At 30.4% G+C, this 22,575-nt stretch overlaps 3 protein-coding genes and 1 pseudogene across 3 annotated transcripts; all 4 read left to right on the forward strand.

The window, feature by feature from the left end:
- Positions 1–2,613: 2,613 nt before the first annotated feature.
- Positions 2,614–4,444, forward strand: LOC123689305 (annotated as a pseudogene).
- Positions 4,445–6,456: 2,012 nt separating this feature from the next.
- On the forward strand, positions 6,457–8,253 carry LOC123689300. The gene is made up of 4 exons (XM_045628731.1): positions 6,457–7,116; positions 7,479–7,556; positions 7,808–7,961; positions 8,081–8,253. The coding sequence occupies exons 1-4, from the start codon at positions 6,457–6,459 to the stop codon at positions 8,251–8,253; spliced, it is 1,065 nt and encodes a 354-aa protein (XP_045484687.1).
- A 7,884-nt stretch (positions 8,254–16,137) lies between these two features.
- LOC123689296 lies at positions 16,138–18,625 on the forward strand. The gene is made up of 4 exons (XM_045628714.1): positions 16,138–16,752; positions 17,102–17,179; positions 17,674–17,824; positions 18,453–18,625. The coding sequence occupies exons 1-4, from the start codon at positions 16,138–16,140 to the stop codon at positions 18,623–18,625; spliced, it is 1,017 nt and encodes a 338-aa protein (XP_045484670.1).
- A 1,768-nt stretch (positions 18,626–20,393) lies between these two features.
- On the forward strand, positions 20,394–22,301 carry LOC123689298. Its single transcript, XM_045628718.1, has 4 exons — positions 20,394–20,540; positions 21,008–21,085; positions 21,507–21,651; positions 22,111–22,301. Exons 1-4 carry the CDS (start codon positions 20,394–20,396, stop codon positions 22,299–22,301), a joined length of 561 nt encoding a protein of 186 aa, XP_045484674.1.
- Positions 22,302–22,575: the final 274 nt, after the last annotated feature.

The raw sequence follows: 22,575 nt of genomic DNA on the forward strand, positions 1-22,575 counted from the left end.
AAATGTAACTGAAATTAACCGAAAGTTATTATTTAAAACTAAAAGCAAATTTAATTTGATAGAATAATATATTATCATTATTACATGATTTCAATAAACGAAATTTGGACTAAAATACATTCATTTGAATTATGAAGATGATTTTATATAAATTATAGTTAAAATAAAATTGATTCTTTATATAATATAAAGTAAGTATGACATACAATATTAGGATTAAGTTCTTAATCAATTATTTATTTATTACAGAAATACGTATACATTATCCTTACAGACTATGCCAATACGATGTCGAGAATCATCATATTAATCAGCTTAAATCAAAAACTATGTGTAGATTACTGTGACTCGTAGCTTAACTTTAACTTGATCAAATAACACTAGCATGTATAAACTATAAATAATTTGAAATATATATAAAATCTATTTTACATTAAACTGCAAACCCATTAAGGTTGCGATAAGAACTCTTTTATTTAGCGCGTCTCACCTACAATGATTAATGTTCTGCTATCAGAATCCTTTCAGAACACCCTGTAACAATAGTACAGGTTTAATTAATGTACCTAAAACCTTTCGGGAAAGTTATTTCTGTAGTTGTAATTAAATAGTTAGAAGGAAAAATATGTAAACCAATAAAAATAAATTAAGTATGTATATGTAATTTAAATAAATCACGTATTCTATTGGCGTAATAATTATTATACGCTGAAATTAATACAAAAATGAAAAGAACATCATATAAACGCGTAGCACTTGCGTTATTGCAAAGGCGTAGACCAATTTCTTATATCCGGTTTATTATTACTCGATAAGTATATTTATTTAAAGTTTTTTTTATCTTTTTGCCAAGGACAATCTAATACACGATTATTTTTGTTTGTATTCAGCAGAACATTGCAACTACAAATACGAAATATACATATAATAATAAAACGGTTTATATTATCAACATCAAACTACCACCTAATTCATCTTATTAATTTGTCGCTACTAGGCACTTAATTTCTTTTTAGTTCAATTTTCAAGATTTTACTACTATTTAAGATAAATATGCTATAAAAGACTACAAGTCGAAACATACGTCGATATTAATGAAGCGCATATGTTACATATTAGCATACGAAACGAAACAGCGCAGCTGTGGCATATGATCACTCTAGTGATTGCAATTATACCTACAAAATTGTACTCTTATAATATCTATAAAAGAGTAAATTGAGCACAACAGTGGCCTCGTGCAGTTTTATTAATATATTCTTAAAATTACTGTTTTACTAGTTTGAGTTTTGAATTTTTATTTATTCTATAATATCTACATCCAGCATTGTCAAAGTCTCCAGAGCTGGTATCGAAGTTAAAAAAGGTCGATTTTTCATATTAAAAAGAGTGTGTATACTATGTACACGCATTAGGAGTTATACTTCTTTGGTGTATGGAAAAAATAACTAAAATGCAGTAGTGATTAACGATAAGTAAAAAATTAATGAAAACGATTTTATTTAAATAAATAAATTATTACTATATACTATCACCGTCGTATATGAAATTGATTTAATAACACCAAAAGAATATTTATTTATTCACACTGTTTAATTGTACTGTTACGAAACACGAGTTCTAAATATTATAAAATTACTAGAATATACAACTTGAACATAGTTATCGATTTTCATGCCACCTAGACCTAACTTTACGTTGTCGAATTCAGGTGTCGGTGTGCGCGCGCATCGTAAAAATCTCTCATCATTTTTCTCCATAGCGCCAAAAGAAGTATAACTTCAAAAATATTTTCACTCCTTGTAGATTGGTTCAAAAATCGCAGAATCTTGATTTTTTTTTACTTTTACGTATGCACAACAAACAATTGTAATCCACAGAAACAATTCCCAGAATCGGGTTAGTGGTCAACTGGTATTTATGTAACAACCGAATCTATTGTACAGTACCATGCAACTGCGTATATTGTGCCCTTATTTCAGACTTCCTCGACGTCTATGTAAATCACCCCTTAGAGGCTACACGGTAAATAAACTGGACGGTAGCTGTGCGTGGAAATTTAATACGACAGTTCATGACTGTCTCGATGAACGGGAATTTCGTTTGTTCTGTATTTTACTGCCAAACGAAAACTTATGGATATGTTTGAATCTCTCATCAATTTAGACCAAATGTACATTATGTGTTTTATCATAATGTGAAAAATTATGAAAAATTATTGAATTTATAAACACAACATAACAAATGATATTTAGTTCCTCATTATTAATAGTATAAGTACGGTAATTTTTATTATTCCATTATTATCCATCCGAAATGATTTCCTGTCAAATTTTCATAATTAACAATTCATGTTTAATAATAAAGCTAATTTCGATTAAAATTTTAAGCACCCTGTCAAATAAATATTGTTTATTAAAATACAATGTAAGTTAATAAGTGACCTTGTAGTGAGTGTTCTATAAATCAACAAATAATTATATCCTTGCTAAAGAACTATCATAGACCATAAACAAAATTGCATTTGATATGCAACGAAAGTATATAATTATCTTCTAGAAACTCTTCCAGTCGGGTACTTGCACTGGCTTCGCACTACATTTCAAATTCAAAATGTTTAATATTAACAACAATTTTTCAATAAAATTGCTTTTGGGATTTCGCCTTTTTTAGGACAGTATTGTGAACTTAAAACTAGTAAAATAATTCGAGTGCTTCTTATGTTCTATTGCTTTGTATTTCATATTCTTATGTGTTTTGTGATACAAACGTACTTTGATTCAATTAAACTTATAAAAATGCTATGGTGTATGAAATTATTGAAAATATTACTGCTGGTAAAAGTTTTCATGAACTTGTGTATATCGCTATTCTATAAAGAAAAATATTTTCTTAAATTTTATAAGAACCTCGAAACAATTGATATATTTCTGAAATATAATAAGAAATTTGATGGTTGCATAACTATTTGTATATTTAGTGTAATTATTATTAGTCAATTGATTTCTAGCATGGTAATTTACTACCCCTTTGATATCAAGTATGGGTTAGAAAAATTTGTAGATCTAGCTCTTTATCTGAATCCAATAATACCGTGTTTAATATATGAAATGTATTGGCAGAGGATGAAATATTTACGTTTGTTGCTGCAAAGCAAGTGCGTCCTAGATGACGATGTTAATATTAAAATATTTCATTTAAAGAAGTTTGTACAAATTTACAAACATCTTTTAGATCATGTTGGTAAAGCCAACAGAGCTATAAAACTCAAGGTAAGCGTTAATAAGCAGTTTGTGCGGAATATTGATACTTCTGAATTACCTAAATGGAAAAATAACCTACACGAATGCTGACACTCTGTTCTCTACTGTGTTGACTTCCAATAACGGTGTGGATACCCATGCCGAGATTTCTTATGCAATATCGATGCCGTTCTATCCATAGCGCCGATTTAGCAACTTCGGAATCCCGCGTTAACGCTGAAATTTTTGTCTCAATCGCTTTCGCTATTGGGAGTTACAGAGTAAAAAATTAAGGATATTTGCCATAGATAATCACATTAAGTAAGAAAAAGTTTATTACTACTGGTTTTATTTAATATAATACACCATTTATATATTTGCAGATGTTTTTTGATGTAATATATAATTTCCTAAAAGGACTTATGGATATTTCCTTAGAGATTACAATGTTTATGGAATTGGTAAGCCACAATGTTCCTATGCTAAGATGATAATATTGTTTTTTTTTGCTCCGATAAATCTCCTATGTGGAGGTACAAATTTCGCACTTCTGTTCTTTCAACTTTATGAGAGGCCCTTCGTCCTCATTCAGGCCTGATTGAGGGCATTGGCCTGATCAAGAGAAATAATCTAACTTGTCCTTTGTCAAAAAGCACATGGTTTTAGTTCATGATTCCCATGACGTTTTCCCATAATCTATGTTATTTATTTTACAATTATAATACTTATACTTTTTTAGGAGTCCTATCAATATTCTGTCTCCATTACTATGATACTATTATCTATCTTGAATTTAAGTTTGTATTTAATTGGAGGAATCTTCTTAGATTTGATTTACGATGAATTCGAGAATCTAAGAGCAAGCTTAGCTTTGGAGCTAGTGAAGTGTAAAGGTAATTAATACTTATCTTTGAATACTAATTTTAACAGCACCAGAAAAGTACTGGCGTCTAGATCCTAAACCCTACATTTTGCATACAAATAAATTATTTTTCGTGTACTAAAATGTGTAATAGAATGTTTTTGCAGATAATAAACTTCACGAAGAGATTTTAGTAGCTTTGGAGTACCTGGAAATACGCCCGCCCCGATATTCAGTATGGAGAATTTTCCCTTTGAACTTTAACCTTATAACTGCATTTGCTAAGTATTCTGTTACTTATATAGTCGTTTATTTTTCGTTTAAATTCTCTTCAAAATAATAATATATTGTTAGTTTATTACTATCACTGTGAATTTTGTTATTTATAATCACTAGATATACTGCACATAATAATTAGAAACCTAATTTGAACTGTAGGATCAGACTTTAATAATATGGTGTCGATGTACAAGTTATTAAGTAGAATATAAGTAAGTTACTTAAAAATCAATTCATTATATTATATGAATTGATATAGTAATTTTAAAACCCACTCGCCTTATTCAACGCACATATTATTATATTTGTACAATTAAGGTAAGGCCCGTAGACAACGGCCTTCAAGGGGCAGACATAAGTAACATGCTTTTCAGGACACAAAGTGGAATATTCTAGTAATTTAAATACCCACTAGAATAAGAAACACTCAATATTTTTTCGGTACAAAACACTGAAAAATATAGGATATAACAACCATAATATAATAACACATTACAGCAAAGTAAAACCAGTGTCGAAAAGACAGCGTGGAACCGAATGGAAAGCTGACAGTGTATGCACATGATAGTTAATAATGTTACCATTGTATTTTACCTACTGATAAATGTTGTTTATTTAGGATTAAGTTTTAATTAAGATTATAATTAAATAATGCTACTATTATTATTATGTTAAAACCTGTATTTGGATTGCCGTAATAAAATCACGATAAAGTCTTGTGTTTTTACAATATACCGCTTAGTCATCAATGAATATTTCTGTAAAATGTAATTGAGCAAGAGATCAGCCTTTTGTACTACCAACCAACCTAACCCACTCGAAACCGTTATTATTTCCCTTGGAATCAAAAGTATTACGTATAGGCCTTATGTATATCTTAATTTATATTATGTAATTCAAGAAGCCATTGGGTAGGTCCGTAAATTTCTAAAAAAAATCATTAAATTTATTTATAATAAATTAATTAATTTACTTTTGAATAAATATATATTTATACAGATTGCCTCTAAGCAGTAAAGTACCCATACGTCAATTTTTATACATAAACATAATACAAAAATACGATAACTTGCTTCACTAGGAGATATTATAAGATTTCGTATTATGACGTATGTAAGGCATAGATGACTGCTCGAGTACTAATAAAGGAACGGACTTAAAAAGGAAATGCAGTCTGTCTGGCATACGTTTATTTTAAATCACTAACATAATTGATTATGAAATGTGCCAAGTAACTGTCCAAAATAAATACGTAGTCCTTTTAATGATACGAAGAACTTATTGGATTGGATTCGGCTTATGCCGAGTGGTATTTAATGTGCCACAGCAGTATGTTATTATTGTTTTGTGTGCTCGTAATCTTTGGTCTAGAAATAACCATATAGCTATCTTTTTCAATGATATAAACCGAACCGATATGCAAATTACACTTAATATGCAATAAAGGCATATAATGATTATTATGATATTCAAAATAAATATTACAAGTGATTGAAGTTTTTATTCCAGTAACAAACACGTAATTATTTAACAAATTGCATGATAAGAGTTTTGATGCTTGAATAACTGTAGGACTATTTTGTATAGCCAATTAAGTGACAGTTTTAAACCATAAGTTTATAAAATACATGCTACAAAAAAAATTGAAAAAATTCTAAATCAAATAATTACTACGGACCAATACAACAGCTCATGACTGTCTCGATGAACTGGAATTTCGTGTGTTCCGTACTGCCAAACGAAAACTTTTGGATATGTTAGTATCTCTCATCAATAAATCAATTCAGACCAAATGTACATTATGTATTTATCCTACCACAAATAATTTTAACTAAAACTTCACTTGCCCAGGTTTCAAATAAATATTGTTTATTGAAAATACATACAATGTAAGTTAATAAGTGACCTTGTAGTGAGTGTTCTATAAATCAACAAATAATTATATCCTTGCTAGAACTATCATAGACCATAAACAAAATTACATTTGATATGCCACGAAAGTATATAATTAATTTCTAGAAACTCTTTCATTCGGGTACTTGCACTGGCTTCGCACTACATTTGAAATTCAAAATGTTTAATTTTAACAACAATTTTTCAATAAAATTGCTTTTGGGATTTCGCCTTCTTTTAGGACAGTATTGTGAATTTAAAACTAGTAAAATAATTCGAGTGCTTCTTATGTTCTATTGCTTTGTATTTCATATTCTTATGTGTTTAGTGATACATACGTACTATGATTCAATTAAACTCATAGAACTTCTATTGTATATAAAATTATTGAAAATATTAGTGCCGGTAAAAGTTATCACGAATTTATGTTTGTCGCTATTCTATAAAGAAAAATATTTTCTTATATTTTGTAAGAACCTCGAAACTATTGATATGTTTTTGAAATATAATAAGAAATGTGATGCTTGCATAACTATTGGTATATTTAGTGTAATTATTTTTGGTCAATTGATTTTTGAAATTGTAATTTTCTACCCCAGGGATATCATTTATGGGTTAGAAAAATTTGTAGATCTAGTTCTTTTTCTAAATCTAATAATACCGTATTTAATATATGAAATGTATTGGCAAAGGATGAAATATTTACGTTTGTTTCTTCAAAGCAAGTGCGTCCTAAGTGACGATGTTAATATAAAAATATTTCATTTAAAGAAGTTTGTACAAATTTACAAACATCTTTTAGATCAAGTTGGTAAAGCCAACAGAGCTATAAAAGTCAAGGTAAGTACTTACTTTTGCATTAATTGCTAACACTCTCTTCTCCACTGTGTTAACTTCCAATAACGAGTGGGATACCCATGCCGAGATTTCTGATGCAATATCGATGTCGTTCGCTCTATCCATAGCGATGATGCAATCAGCAATCTTGGAATCCCTCGTTAACGTTGAAATTTTTGTCCCAATCACTTTCGCTATTCGGAGTTGCGCTGTATCGGTTAAAACGATACTGATTCATTTTAATGATGGGATTTATTTAAAGAATTTTACGATATTTGCCATAAATCATCACATTGAGTGAGAAAAATCTTAATACTACTGAATTACGTGAATGTCTAATTCATATACCTTTTATATATTTGCAGATGTTTTTTGATATAATATTTAGTTTCCTAAAAGGACTAATAGATATTTCCGTCGGGATTAAATACTTAATTCAATTGGTAAGCCACAATGTTCATAACCTCAAATGATAATATTGCACTCTTTGGTCCGATGAATCTCCATGTGAAAGCTTAAAAATTCGCACTTATTAGAAAGGCTTTTCAACTTTATAAAGTCCGTCATCATTATTGAGGCGGGCATTGTACTGATCAAGCAAGAACCTCTAGCTGGTCCTATTTTGCACATTTTCTTTTCCCATCATCCATGCAATTATTTGTCAATTAAAATATAAATTTTTATATGTTTTTAGGACTCATATCAACATTTTCACATCGTTACTTTGATACTATTACCTATTTTGAATTTAAGTTTTTATTTAAATGGAGTAATTTTCTTAGATTTGGTTTATGATGAATACGAGAATATTAAAGCAAGCTTAGTTATGGAGCAAGTAAAGTGTGAAGGTAATTATCATTTCATACTCATTTTAAACCACCAAAAAACGTACTTGCGTCTAGATTCTAAAACCTAAATTTTGCAAACAAATAAATTATTTGTCGTGTACCGTAGAATATTTTTACAGATAATAAACTTCACGAAGAGATCGTAATAGCTTTGGAGTACCTGGAAATTCGCCCACCAAGATATTCAGTATGGAGAATTTTCCCCTTGAACTTCAACCTTATAACAGCATTTGTTAATAATTCTGTTACTTATATAGTTGTCCTGCTTTCGTTTAAATTCTCTTCAAAATAATAATATATTGTTAGTTTATTACTATCACTGTGAATTTTGTTATTTATAATCACTAGATATACTGCACATAATAATTAGACACCTAATTTGAACTGTAGGATCAGACTGTAATAATATGGTGTTGATGTATAAGTTATTAAGTAGAATATAAGTAAGTTACTTAAACATCAATTCATTATATTATATTAATTGATATAATAATTTTAAAACCCACTCGCCTTATTCAACGCACATATTATTATATTTGTACAATTAAGGTAAGGCCCGTAGACAACGGCCTTCAAGGGGCAGACATAAGTTACATGCTTTTCAGGACACAAAGTGGAATATTCTAGTAATTTAAATACCCACTAGAATAAGAAACACTCAATATTTTTTCGGTACAAAACACTGAAAAATATAGGAACAAGAATAATATAATAACACAATACAGCAAAGTACCTAAAACCAGTGTCGAAAAGACAGCGTGGAACCGAATGGAAAGCTGACAGTGTATGCACATGATAGTTCATAATGTTACCGTTGTATTTTACCTACTGATAAATGTTGTTTATTTAGGATTAAGTTTTAATTAAGATTATAATTAAATAATGCTACTATTATTATTATTATATTAAAACCTGTATTTGGATTGCTTTAATAAAATCACGAAAAAGTGTTGTTGTTTTTACAATATTCTGCTTAGTCATCAATGAATATTTCTGTAAATTATAATTGAGCAAGTGATCAGCCTTTTCTACTATCAACCAACCTAATCTACTCGAAACCGTTATTATTTCACTAGGAATCTAAAGTATTACGTAGGTCCGTAAATTTCTAAAAAAAGGAAATAAATTTATTTATCATGAATTAATGTATTTACTTTAAATAAATATATTTATATATATATATATATATATATATAGACTGCCTCTAAGCAGTAAATACCCATACGTCAATTTTTATACGCAAACATAATACAAAAATACGATAACATGCTTCACTAGGTAATATTATAAGATTTCGTATTATGACGAAATCTTATAATATCACCTAGAGACGAGGAAATGCAGTCTGTCTGGCAAACGTTTATTTTAATTCACTAACATAATTGATTATGAAATGTGCCAAGTAACTGTCCAAAATAAATACGTAGTCATTTTAATAATAGAAAGAACATATTACTGAAACTTATTTCATTGGATTCGGCTTATGCCGAGTGGTATTTAATATGCAACAGAAGTATGTTATTATTGTTTTGTGTGCTCGTAATCTTTGGTCTAGAAATAACCATATAGCTATCTCTTTCAATGATATAAACTGAAGGACGATATCCAAATTATATTTAATATGCAACTTAGGCATATAATTATTATAATGATATTCAAAATAAATATTACATGTGATTTTAGTCTTTATTCCAGAAACAAACACGATATTATTCAACAAATTGCATGATAAGAATTATCATGCTTGAATAACTGTAGGACTATTTTGTATAGCTATTGATAGTTTAAGGCCATAAGTTTATAAAATACATGGTACAAAAAATTTAATTAAATTGAACAAATTCTAAGTATGTTGTTTTTACCGTTTACCTCTTTATCATCAAAAATATTGCTTTACAATGTATGAACAAGGGATCAGCCTTTTGTATGTATCAACTCGAAACCGTTATTACCCTTGCAATCAAAAGTATTACGTATATGTACCAGGTCTATATCTATATCTTAATTTATATTATGTTATTCAATAAGCCGAGGGTCCTAAATTCCTAAAAAAAGTTATTTAATTTTTATACATCTTAATATATATATTTCTTGTGTGCGTGTGTATGTGACTGAACTCCTCCTAAACGACTGGACCGATTTAGACGAAATTTTTTGTGTGTGTTCAAGGGGATCTGGGAATGGTTTAGATTCACAATTTTGTCCGCTGGACAATGTTTTTTTAATTAATTTTCAATTTATTAGTTGTTGTTGATTTTGGAATGTTTTACATTGGATCCGACAGACGGCGCTACCATCGCAGTGTCAAATTTTAAATAATATTCGAATTTTAATTTTAGTCTGTCCCGAAATTTAAAAAAAGTTTTGTTATCATTGTGTTATATCGTGTGTGACCATGTGCTGGATCGTTAGATATTGTCATAACATTTGAATAATAATTTTCATCAAAATGGCTTATTAAAAATTGAAATTTTGAAATTAAAGACGTGTAGACAGGACAACGTCTGTCCGATCCGCTAGTATATATATATTTATATAAATTGCCTCTAACATAAATTCCCATACGTCAATTCTGACACATAAACATAATACAAAAATACGATAACTAGCTTCACTTGGTGATGTTGAGCTGATATAGGATTTCTTATTATGACGTTTGTAAGGTACAGAAGCCTGCTCTCCTACTTATAAAGTAACGTACTCACAGAGAGACCTATAAGGTTGTAGCTCCACTACATGATTAGACGAGGTTTAAAATATTTTTCATACATTTAAATCAAATCAATTATGAGATGTACAAAGTCACTATGATAGGCAACCTTGAAACACTTTTTCATAGACCGAAAGACGATTATGCTGAACTGTGAACGATAAGCTAAATGGAATTTAATATGCATCAGAAGTATGCTATTATTGTTTTGAGTGCTCGTAATCTTTGGTCTACAAATAACCACATAGCTATCTATTTCAATGATATAAATTGAAGGACAATAGATGACATTTAATATGCACCAAAACCATATAATTATTTTTTTGATATACACAACAAATATTACAAGTAATTTCAGTCTTTAATCCAGATACACACGTAATTATTTGAATGATAAGGCCGAAGAATAATTATGTAAGCCAAATTGCCTGATAAGAAATATGCTTAAACTGTACGACTATTTTGTATCGCTAATTTTGTGATATTTTTTCGATATGATACTTTTTATACATAAGTTTATAACATATATGTTACTAAAAAAATGAAGTTGAATAATTCTGAATCCAATAATAAGTACGTTTGTTTAAACAAAAGGAATACATCTTATGTAACCTCAAGAAATGTACAATGTATACACATACATCCCGACATACGATCTCCTGTATTAAAAGTTCATACTACACGGCAAAAAGTTATGTAAACTGGTATATTACTTCTCATTACCTTAGGGATAAGCTTAACTTGGCTGGATACAATAAAATGTGGCTTCTGTAGCGTGAGACGAAGTTTCGGTTCCTAATGATATCTAGTTGTGACTCAATTCCATCTAAACTCCGGCGCAATTTGTGCAAATTGCTCTAAGAGGAGTCGAGATGTTATCAGAAGTTTGATGCTATAGAACGACAGTAGGCTAATATGAACACTGCAAAATAAATAATTATAGTTAATTGAAATTTTAATGTAAAGAGTCTTCAATCACCAGTCACATTCTGAGCGTATTGACCCCTTGGTATTGCATAGAGATGTATGGTCACTCTGCATCTTCTACCGCATGTACTATGGAGAGGAGTTTACAGGAGGTGTTCGCCACCTACAGAGAGTTTTGCTTCCAATGACACGTGAAGGCAGAATACGAAATTCCAACCGTATCACCTTAACGGCGTTTTTAAAGGCCGTTTTTGCCACACAACAACACTGTGATGAACCTGGCCACTGAAGTATCGTCAAACTGAAGAATCTGCCGTAAACGCACTTGCAAGTCTTCTGGCAATGTAGAATGACGCTATCACTTTGATGGTGGCTATCAGATGAGTCACCTGCCGTTTGTCCCACGTAAATCAGATATTACAGAAGACCGTTCAGTTTCTGTTGTGTATAAAAGTTAAGTTTATTAATAATGTTAAGTATATTCTCCTTTTCGCAATGTACAGTCAAAACAAATAAATAATGTAATAAGTTGCACAACATTGCTGTGCCTAACCAAGGTCCTTATTGTAATAAATAATATATACGTGTCACGTGTAAAATATTAACATAAGGGATTCAATAAAGATTTGAGTTAGAGTTTTAGTTTACTACTAAATTAGGAAGATGGCATTTCAAAAAACTAAATTTTAACTATAAATCATTTTAATGCTTTTATCAAAAAGATAAATGTATTTTCTTTTGAACTGATCAATTATAAATTGATCAGTTATGAGCGTTTCGTGCAGTCTATAGGATTCTCAAAGTTCGAGACTGTACAGATGTTTATGTATCTTCATAGTGATAGGTTTATCTATATTTTATAAGATAATTCTTAATTTGTTGCTTTTTGTTTTTACACACTAATATAGGTTTCAATACGACTAATATATTAAAATGTATTTTTAATATATTAGTAGTATAGCTGTTTACAAGTTAAACATTTCGTTAAATCAAAAATTATTACTCCAAGCAATTTTTGTTGACATTTCATATCATACTCAAGTAATTCTTATTTGTATATTTAATATATAATCAGTGAAAACGGCCTTCAATTTATTAAAGGTATTTTACCATGAAAAGTCTCCATCATGTGTCTGAACAAAAACCTTAGCCACTGCGGCCTTCGGGCCGGAAAATCCATACTTACACTGGAGGGTTTGGAGACTAGATTATCCTCCCTTTAAGTCAGAAGAAGAGCAACCCCTTCCTTCCTCCACAGCGTTTATGATAGACCGAAGGTTGTGATTGTGTAATACTTTGGTTAGGTTAGGCGTAGGATATATTTATGCACTAGCGGATTTCCTATATTAATTATTATATTGAATCTACGTTTGATTTGGGTGCTATTTGTTGCCAAACAGCTAGCTACACTACACAATAAATATAATTAGGTACATATTCTATGCTTGTCCAAACAAGAATATGCTAATATGTTGACAGTGGTGATCTGTTAATAATTCGATCTGTCACGCATCACTATACTTTCTATTAGGATAAACCAATGATAAATTGTCACTAATAAAAGACGTTTATTATGGAACATAATAAAGACAGATATATGTAGCAGTGTTGGCCTAGTGGCTTCAGCGTGCGACTCTCATACCCGAGGTCGTAGGTTCGATCCCCGGCTGTGCACCAATGGACTTTCTATGTGCGCATTCAACATTTGCTCGAACGGTGAAGGAAAACATCGTGATGATCGTAAACCCACATGTCTTAGACCCAAAAAGTCGACGACGTGTGTCAGGCACTGGAGGCTGATCACCTACTTGCCTATTATATTTAAAAATGATCATGAAACAGATTCAGAAATCTGAGGCCAAGACCTAAAGAGGTTGTAGCGCCACTGATTTATTTTTATTTATTTAATATAGACAGATATAACTTATTCCACGTCATTAAATTAATAGGCAATTCATCAAACAACACTCATTTTAAAAAGTAAATTAATTAGATAGACTTATGAATAAAATGCCAAAGGCTAGAGACAAAACCCTTTTGTCGACAAGGCAAACGAATTTGTATGACTATGGACACGTGAGTAAATGTCATTATGGCGGCATCGTAATTGCTTGGGACTAGGTAACCAAGCTTGATTTTCATCATTCCTGTTAATCTTAAAAAAACTTCAAACGAATCAGTTCAATCTCAAATATTACAACATTACATAGGTATAAAGTGCATTACACTGTATTAGTAAGAAGAAAACATTTCCATTCATTGGGAGCAATAGAAAAGTACTGGACACTATTGGGTTATGAATATAACTTCGCACAAAGGGATGCATTGTAATCACCCCACGCTCAGAAGACGTCAGTGACACACTAACATAGAAGGGGTTTTTTTTTAATGCACCGCAGTGCATTGAACTCCCAGTTTATTCATCCGAGAATCTGCAATCCCTTGATCCACCCTCCACTAAGGGGTGTTTGAACGTGTTATAGTGGAAATATTCATCGCGGAAAAATGTACAGCCTTCCACGGAAGGTGTATTTTAATAGAAAACCGGTCCGCGTGCATAATTATTGTCATGCGTAGAAAAACTTGGTATTTAATCTTACTTCTTTTTTTTAATTGTGTATTACCCGTATATTTTCAATTAAAACCTTCAATGTGATTGGCATCTGAATACTAATTATAAAGATGAAATATTTATATTTTCGGCATATATGAACTTAGTAACCTGATTTCGAAAATTCTATCGCATAATACATTTTCCCTTAGTAAACTTACACTAGTTAATTTTTATTTCCAAAGTAGTAAAAAATATTATATATTATAATTGATTCAAAAACAAATTCAGTATGTTCAGTATGTATTCGGTGTTATCAATTTAATCGTCTATCCGTCACAGAATGAATAAGAAAAAAGAATGAATGTGATGTACAAGAGCAAATGTTATTTAAGAATGTTGTTTTCTAGTATAATGGAAATTATTCTAAACTAAAAACATGATGGAAAAATTAAAACGCTCCTTTTGCGAAGATAACTTTATCTTTTCACAACAAAAGAAAAACGCCCTTTGTTTCAGCTATGGAATATGAAACGTTGAAAATTACATAATTAGTCTACACGGAAAGCAAGCATTCATTTCAAGATAGCAAAGTAAGAAAAGCAAGATCTTTAAATACATGGGTTCAGTACTATGATTAAACCTTCAAAAATAACAAAAACGTAGGTCTTACTAAATATACTAGTTATTTACGATATTTTAATAATAACATAATTCTAAATGAATATAATTTGGATACTACGCTTTTGATTAAAGCTCTAAGTTTTCAGATCTTTTCAATAAAAAATACCGTATATTAAAATTACTAAACCTAAAATAAATCCCCAATTATAAAAGTATATATTAACCTAAACTTTTAGTATACAAAAGAAGTGCGTGAAGTGTATTACTTATATCAATAGGTATTAGTAATATGTACGTTGAATATCTGTTATATTTTTCTGACAGTCAATGCATATATTTAATTTATTTTTGTAAATATTAGCTGCTATCCTGAGAGGGAACCTTAAACTGGTAAAAGATCGTAAAGGAGAGATCAAGTGTCGAGGTTGTAAGAATAATTAGCAGCTCCTGTATAAATTCCTAGGAGAAAACAATTATATAAACACTTTCCGCTGAACAAGCACTAATAATTAAATGTTTTTAAGTTTATCATATGCATGGCTTTGATGTTACTATAAATTATTAACCAGAACAGCATTTAGTACCAAATCCTGTTTCTATGCTATTATCCTATAAAAACACCGATGTCCGGTGTCCATTTATTTTGATGTATCTGAATACAATGTTGCGTTTGAAGTCCATTAACGTACAGGGCCCAAAAGCTGTTACACAATTACAGCTCGGCACAATGAACCTCTTCAAGTGCATTTCAATTCAGGATATTTTCACCTATGTGGCTATGGCCTTAAAGAGCAATTTTCCCTAAAGTGATTTTGATGTGTGAACGTAGCTATGAAGAATGTTCAGTAAATATGCACTCGTGATAGTCATTTCGCAACAATACGAATATGCATATTGGCTTTTCAATTCGAGTACCGTTGTCATGAAAACTATAATGTCTTTTTGTTCCTGAACGTTTAGTCAGGAAGCTTGCCTTTGTAAAATACAGCGTTTACGATTTATAAACTAAACATTGTAAATACCATGGGTTTAATTATCTGAACGTCTTTGACGGTTTTATTAAAACCATTTCAGTAAGTCTTCTAAATTTAAACGGATAATGTTGGGCATATTACAACTATTGTAACACAAAATCGGATAACAAATTTAAGTAAATAGAGAACATTAATGTAAAATGATATGTGCATGTAATATGCATAGCATTTTACACCCAGTAAAATCCATTAGTAGATTAAAATGTTACGTAATTGACATGTTAACTTTTATTTAGTGGTTGAATTTTAATGCATTTGAAAGTCACCTTTGAATCCATACGCAGTGCACAAAGCTTATAATAAACGTTTAAGAAATATAAAAACATATCTATGGAGACTTTAAAAAGGTTTATGTTCTACCGAATGCTCTTTGGATATTTTTACGATTTTAGATCCACCAAATTGGTAAATGTTTATAAAGGAATCTACTGCGCTTCTTTTGTTTTAGTTACCAGTGTGTGTGTATGTTATAACATGACATTTAATATCACCAATTCCGTTGTGTACACATTGGCGGAATTTTATTTTCTAATAATAAAATCTTTTTTGTTTGAAAATAAGATCGAGAAATATTTCTACAAAATACTCAAATTAGACAAGATGTTTCGTATTGAACATAGAATTATTTCTTTAAAAATGTACTTCATTTTTATATTTGTGTTTATACTTCAATTGGTCGTATTCTTACTCAATTCTGATAAATCATATTTTATTTTTCTGATTTCTCTATCAATCTCTATTAGTTATATCCCTGAAATAATTGTTTTTGATGTACTGTATAGTCGAATCAACATTTTAAGACTAATTATACAGTGTATATATTGCATCAACTTCCAAAGGAGAGAGAAGATATTTTACAAAATTTTTTGTGTAAAAAAATGTATAATTTATTACAAAGAGTTATCAAACAATATCAATTGCATAGAGAAGGAACTTAATGTAACAGTGAGTATTTTAAATTTGAACTGTTAATATGTTAATCTCTATAATTCATGGTGGAACTATATAATTTTTAAACAGATACAACTTTGTTCAAAATTCGATCGCCTTTGGTAAAAACAATTTTCTAAGAAGATAATTTTATTTCATTTTATTAACATGTTTTGTAATTACCAAAACAGAACTTTCAGGTCGTGCGTTTGTTTATATTTATAAATTTTTTTTAATGAATTGTTATAAATAATAATTCATTAAAAAGACCACGCTTAATGCAGTAACAAGGCCGATCATGAAAAAGCTCCTTCTTAAGTTATATAATTTTTTTTCTAATATATAATAATATAATTCATTTCAGCTATTGATTTCAATTATAGTTAATTATCCAGAAACATTATTTCAATTTTGGAATTTCATGCTCCATTTTTTACAAAACGTAAGTTGATTCTAAGTGCCTTTTTATACAACAGAGGGCAAACTAGATTAATAATTAGATTCAATTATTTTTTTTTTACGTTCATAAGTGTACATTATGTTACCTATATGAATAAATAAATTTTGACTTTTGACTTTTAAACGGTGATGAGGTGCATCTGATGGTGATACCGCCGCCCATGGAAGCCAGAAGGCTCGCTTCCGGCTTTTTAAGAATTCGTTATTTTCTTAAAAGATAGAGAAGCCGAATTGGTTGGAAATGCTTCTGTGGGCAGCTGGTTTCACACTGTGATCGGATCACGGCCAAACACATTTCTGTCTGCGGTGTTATTGATTTTTCAGCCGTCAGTGCCGTGAACCAAAAATATCCGGAAATAGATTATTTCGGATTATACGTATTAAAGCCACAAGAGCAAAACAAAGCCTAATCAAAATCGGTTTTATTATTATAAATGAGTTCAGTTCAGTTCACAGAAACAAATAGTTTTTTTCCAGGATTGGACACTATATGATGCCCTGTCCGCTTTCTGTCCAGCCGTCATAGTTATATTAACTTTAACAATAACGGCAATGTTGGCTAATTCGATATGCCAAGAGTGTAAAAAAATCACTAATATTCTATTGGATCAATACATTTCATGTCAAGGTAAAAAACATTTTAAAATTGTTTGTTATTTCAACAACTTTATATGTTATTTACAATGGGGCAAGAGGCCCCATTTATGTATTAATTGATCACCGACCAAAATGTATTGTTTCCTTCGGAATCAAATCCTCACACCGTGCAGCTACAAACGCAAGGTAAGGTAGGTGGGCTCAGTTTCCGCAACTAGACTCGAAATTGGTCCGTTTTGCGTAAGCTACAAACGCAATACTAACTCCTAAAAAATTAGCAATCAATTATGATTAAATTAAATTATTTTTATTTTTTTTTATTGTTTCCCAAATTTTTACATTAAATAAATGGAGTATGAGAGGCGGAAAAAATGTAATTATTTACGACATCACATTAGAAATCTCAAAAATAACAGTGCTTCTCCACTATTTAATGGATGTTATTATACATATAAATAAACCTTCTTCTTGAATCATTCTATCTATTAAAAAAACCGCATCGAAATCCGTTGCGTAGTTTCAAAGATTTTAGCATACAAAGGGACATAGGGACAGAGAAAGCGACTTTGTTTTATACTATGTAGTGATGAAAACGAACAAAGAAGAAGAGATAGATAGAGTACGTAAGAAATTTATACTTAGTTAAAACTTCTTTACAGATAAAATGCTTCAATTGGAACTTCATCGGGCGTTGTGTTACTTGACATATCGCCCTTTCCAGTTTTGTATTATCCGAGCCATACCTTTGAGCATTAAAATACCGATTAGCTTTATTAGCGTTTGCATATCGCATATTATTGTTGCTATTCAGTTTCGTTATTTTAAAACGTAAAAGTAAGTTAATATATTTTTAAAATAAAGCAAGGCTACTATCTGCCACAGCTATTTCAGAGGCTTTGTTATTCTTTTAATAAATAATAATAAAAAAAAGTGTTTATTCATTTTAAGTACATTTTCATTCCTAGGTGTAAGATTTGAAAACCCTTTTAAGTAATGTAGGTAAATAATAATAATAATTTTCTGCCATATAACATTTACGACAATATTTTGGAGATTGGTTTCCAAACTAGGTGAGAACCTGGATAACCAGTTATCCATATCACAGCTTCCATTCCACTCCACAGGAAAGAAACATATTGAGTGGAAACAAAAAGTACATACAAAGGTAGGCAAACAAATTTAACGTGTTAAATAAGGAAAGAAAAATAAACCAAAGCAATCAATTAGTTAGAAGTTAGTAGAAATAAAGTTGTATCGGTGTATGTGATTGTGTGTTTATGTGTGTGTGATAGAGGGAGAGTAAAGGTTCTATCGTAAATTATAAATTAATTGTATCCCTAGTTTTCAGATGAACATAGATAATATATTATAATTCTTATTTATTACACCATAAAATAACTTGTTCAAAAAAGTAGAAAACAATTAAATTATGCGCTGTACAACTCATAAACGTAGTTTAATTAATCTATTAATTAAAATTGTACAAAAATAATAACGCTACAACCAGCTTAGGTCTGGACCGGAGATTTATGTCTCTGTTCTGTTATCATTTTCTCTTCTTAGACTAAAAGGTGCCAGCCTCAGTGTCAGCCTTTTGTGCCCGACACACACGCCGTTGAAATTTTCCGCCGTCGTCATGGTGTTTTCCGCAACCAGGGTTCGAACCTACGACTTCAGGGATGAGAGCACGCTGAGTCCAGTAAACCAACACTGCTCGATTATTAATTTAAGTAAGCTATCGATAAATCTCAGGGCAGTCTTAATTTATAAAAAAGATCTTCTACGGGTTGTCAGGTGTATGGGAAACAACGAAAGTCAAAGGTTTTGATTCCTAAAGGTGAAGTTTAACAGCTTTTTCGGACAGGTTTCCTAATTTGTAAAAAGTATTTGTCCAGTAACTTAACTATATTAAATATATTACTTTAATCTATTGAAGTAATAGTGCCTTTCCATAATGATAGATATATATTAAAATATGAACCTCGAGTACAATCATTACATGTATGTACACTTAAACTAATGAATTCTATTCGGTGAAGTCATAGAAAACGTTACTGTCGCAATAACATTTATTTGAATCAGTCCTTTGAAAACAGATTAAAATGAAGCCACAGACATTGTTTAATATTTTTATGTATTTACGTTTACTGCTTGGAAATTATTTTAAATCTGATTCGTCGCAAATCAGTCAGATACTGAAAAAAATCTATTGCTCTGTAGCCGGTGTTGTAGTTCTATATTATTTTTTTAACTTTCACGATAGTGATCCCTTATCACCCGGGTATTACCTTCCATTTGAATTCTTCGTAATTTTTGGTTTATCTATGTTTTATGAAGACTCTATTATTGAGAGCATCTCATCGTCCAAAATGGTTGATAAGCTTCTGGGGTTTCAAGGACCCATTTCATATCGTATTATAATATTTCTCCTCCTACAACTTTTAAACATATGCCTGGGAGGGGCATTTCATTTCAAATATTTTCACTATTTGCGCTCTGATATATATTTTGTCTTTATAATTTATCTGTCCATAGCTCTAGGTAGTACACCTAAAATTTTATTTCTCGATGTGTTGTATGAACGTGTGAAATCACTAAGAATGTCTTTCGAACATGAGTACCCAACTGTAAACGTAATCGGAAAAAACCGAATAAATCAGAAGATATTTCATTTAAATATGTGTTTGTGCCAATATAAGCACATAATAAATTGCTTTGATAGAGCCAGTAACCAGATCCAGATTGGGGTAAGAATTTGTTTAGTATATGTTAGTCTTAAAAGGAACATTTAAACTGTTTTTGTTCATAGTATTGTCTTTTATTAACATAACTTTTACACATTTAAAGAAAATCACTTTTTTAACGGATTGAAGTTATGTATTATTGTAAACTTTGGGATTGGAAACACCTGGGATCCAATAATATCCAAATAAAAATGAAGGACACCCTAAGCAATTTCTGTAGAAACCCTACATCTTTTAGTCGATACCAACTCCGGGGAAATAAATACAGATAATCAAACATTTTCTACAGCTGTGTTACTTTTTTGACATTCAACACCTTTTGTCTTCAGTCACCGTGACCACGCACGCTATAAAGCACGCAAAACGTCGGTTAAATTTAAAATTATGTTTAAATAATTATAAGTTTACAATGATACATAACTTCAATCCGTTAAAAAAGGGTTTTTTCTATAAACTGTTTTTGTTTACAGATACTTAGCATCCTCGTGACTAACTATCCAAATGTTGTATTGTACTTTTATCGTGGAATTGTAACTTTCTATACAGACGTAAGTAGTTTTAAATTGAATGATTAATTCGATCGTATTAAAAAACCAATGATGCTATAACGTCATTAGTCTGGGTCTCATATTTCTGTGTCTGTTTCTTGATTATTCGGTTTTTTCTCAAATTGGGAAGTAGGTGATCACCCTTCTTTGCCGGACAGACACCGTCGACCTTTTGGCCGTATTGGTGAGGTAGTCCGGGCATCCATCCATCTATGACCTCTAGGAAACATGTTGCGTATTAAAGACTAACTTTACTCTAAATGTAATTAATCTCAAATTAAATATTAAATTAATATGTGCATTTGTCAACTTCCATGGCAGTCATGTGCTTTGTAATATGTGCTTTAATAACTTTTTTTTTAACTTTTTAGAATTTTCAATACGTTAGTTTATTTATAAAATTAATGTTATTTTCTTAAAGGGGCTGCAATTATTCTTGCCATTGTGGTTTAAAATACAGTATACGTTGATCTTGCTTTTTACTCCAGCTATTTTATCGGAATTAATAAGCGTTGAGTACGAGAAAATACGAGAGACTCTGAGAAAGCAGATAGCCACATGCACTGGTAAGCAAACTACGCGAAAATATATTAATACGTTTATCTATGATTCGTACGAACTCCAAATACCCTCCTTTATTTCTTAAGACGCAATAATCCTAGGTAGGTCTGATCCTTAAACATAACTAAATTTTTCCTTCCACGGTCTCTTAAGCCTCACCGCTATAACCCAATTCATCAGAAACCAATAGTGGTCATAATTTTGCGTATACTTTATATGATTAGACTGTGTCTGTTACATAGATGATTTTTGTTCTGGCCTTATACCGTTATACCCATACGTTGTATCAAACAATGTTTCTTGAGAACATGTGCCATAAAAATTCGTATTTAATTTAATAGTTAACAGCGCACAAAACGTTAAGATTGTTTGGCTTGATGAGGGCTTATCATATAATAATATAATAAAAATATGTAGTGACAAACGAGTGTATGTAGCATAATAATGTTTTAATTCTTTCATAGATGAGTGTTTAAAAGAAGTACAGCAGAAGGCATATGTCTACGTGAAATTACGACCATACGAATTCGTGATTGGTCGAGCGGTCTCACTCAAAATATCGATGCCGCTCAGTTTTATTGGTGTTTGTATCGGCCACCTGATTGTTCTCTTACAGAATCAAAAGCACAGATATGCAAATGAATTTAAAAATTAAACCTACAAAAATAAGCCTTAACTTAGTAATATTACAACTGCCTTATTTTATGCTTCATTTAGAATTAATAATACTGTACAATTAAAAGAGAATAGACAGTAAATGTATGTATATTAAGTTTATTTAACAATTATTGCAATTAATTAAATAAAAATTGCCAACTCATTATGACGTTTTATTATTAGTACCTGGATGACAGCTTTGCTCGGTGATCGTTTTTTTATATTGTGTTTTTTAGAAATTATAATTAAGTACGAATTACATACGGATAAAA

Source organism: Pieris rapae, chromosome 6 (genome assembly GCF_905147795.1).
Source record: "Pieris rapae chromosome 6, ilPieRapa1.1, whole genome shotgun sequence".
NCBI classification, from domain to species: domain Eukaryota; kingdom Metazoa; phylum Arthropoda; class Insecta; order Lepidoptera; family Pieridae; genus Pieris; species Pieris rapae.

Excerpts from the sequence above, each read along its gene's own strand:
- LOC123689296 (XM_045628714.1), top strand. The coding sequence starts at position 16,138 with ATGGAGACTTTAAAAAGGTTTATGTTCTACCGAATGCTCTTTGGATAT. Across the intron at positions 17,180-17,673 it reads TGCTCCATTTTTTACAAAAC|GATTGGACACTATATGATGC; the intron begins GTAAGTTGATTC and ends GTTTTTTTCCAG. Across the intron at positions 17,825-18,452 it reads TCAATACATTTCATGTCAAG|ATAAAATGCTTCAATTGGAA; the intron begins GTAAAAAACATT and ends ACTTCTTTACAG.
- LOC123689298 (XM_045628718.1), top strand. The coding sequence starts at position 20,394 with ATGTCTTTCGAACATGAGTACCCAACTGTAAACGTAATCGGAAAAAAC. Across the intron at positions 21,086-21,506 it reads TTGTAACTTTCTATACAGAC|GGGCTGCAATTATTCTTGCC; the intron begins GTAAGTAGTTTT and ends ATTTTCTTAAAG. Across the intron at positions 21,652-22,110 it reads GCAGATAGCCACATGCACTG|ATGAGTGTTTAAAAGAAGTA; the intron begins GTAAGCAAACTA and ends ATTCTTTCATAG.
- LOC123689300 (XM_045628731.1), top strand. The coding sequence starts at position 6,457 with ATGTTTAATTTTAACAACAATTTTTCAATAAAATTGCTTTTGGGATTT. Across the intron at positions 7,117-7,478 it reads ACAGAGCTATAAAAGTCAAG|ATGTTTTTTGATATAATATT; the intron begins GTAAGTACTTAC and ends ATATATTTGCAG. Across the intron at positions 7,557-7,807 it reads TTAAATACTTAATTCAATTG|GACTCATATCAACATTTTCA; the intron begins GTAAGCCACAAT and ends ATATGTTTTTAG.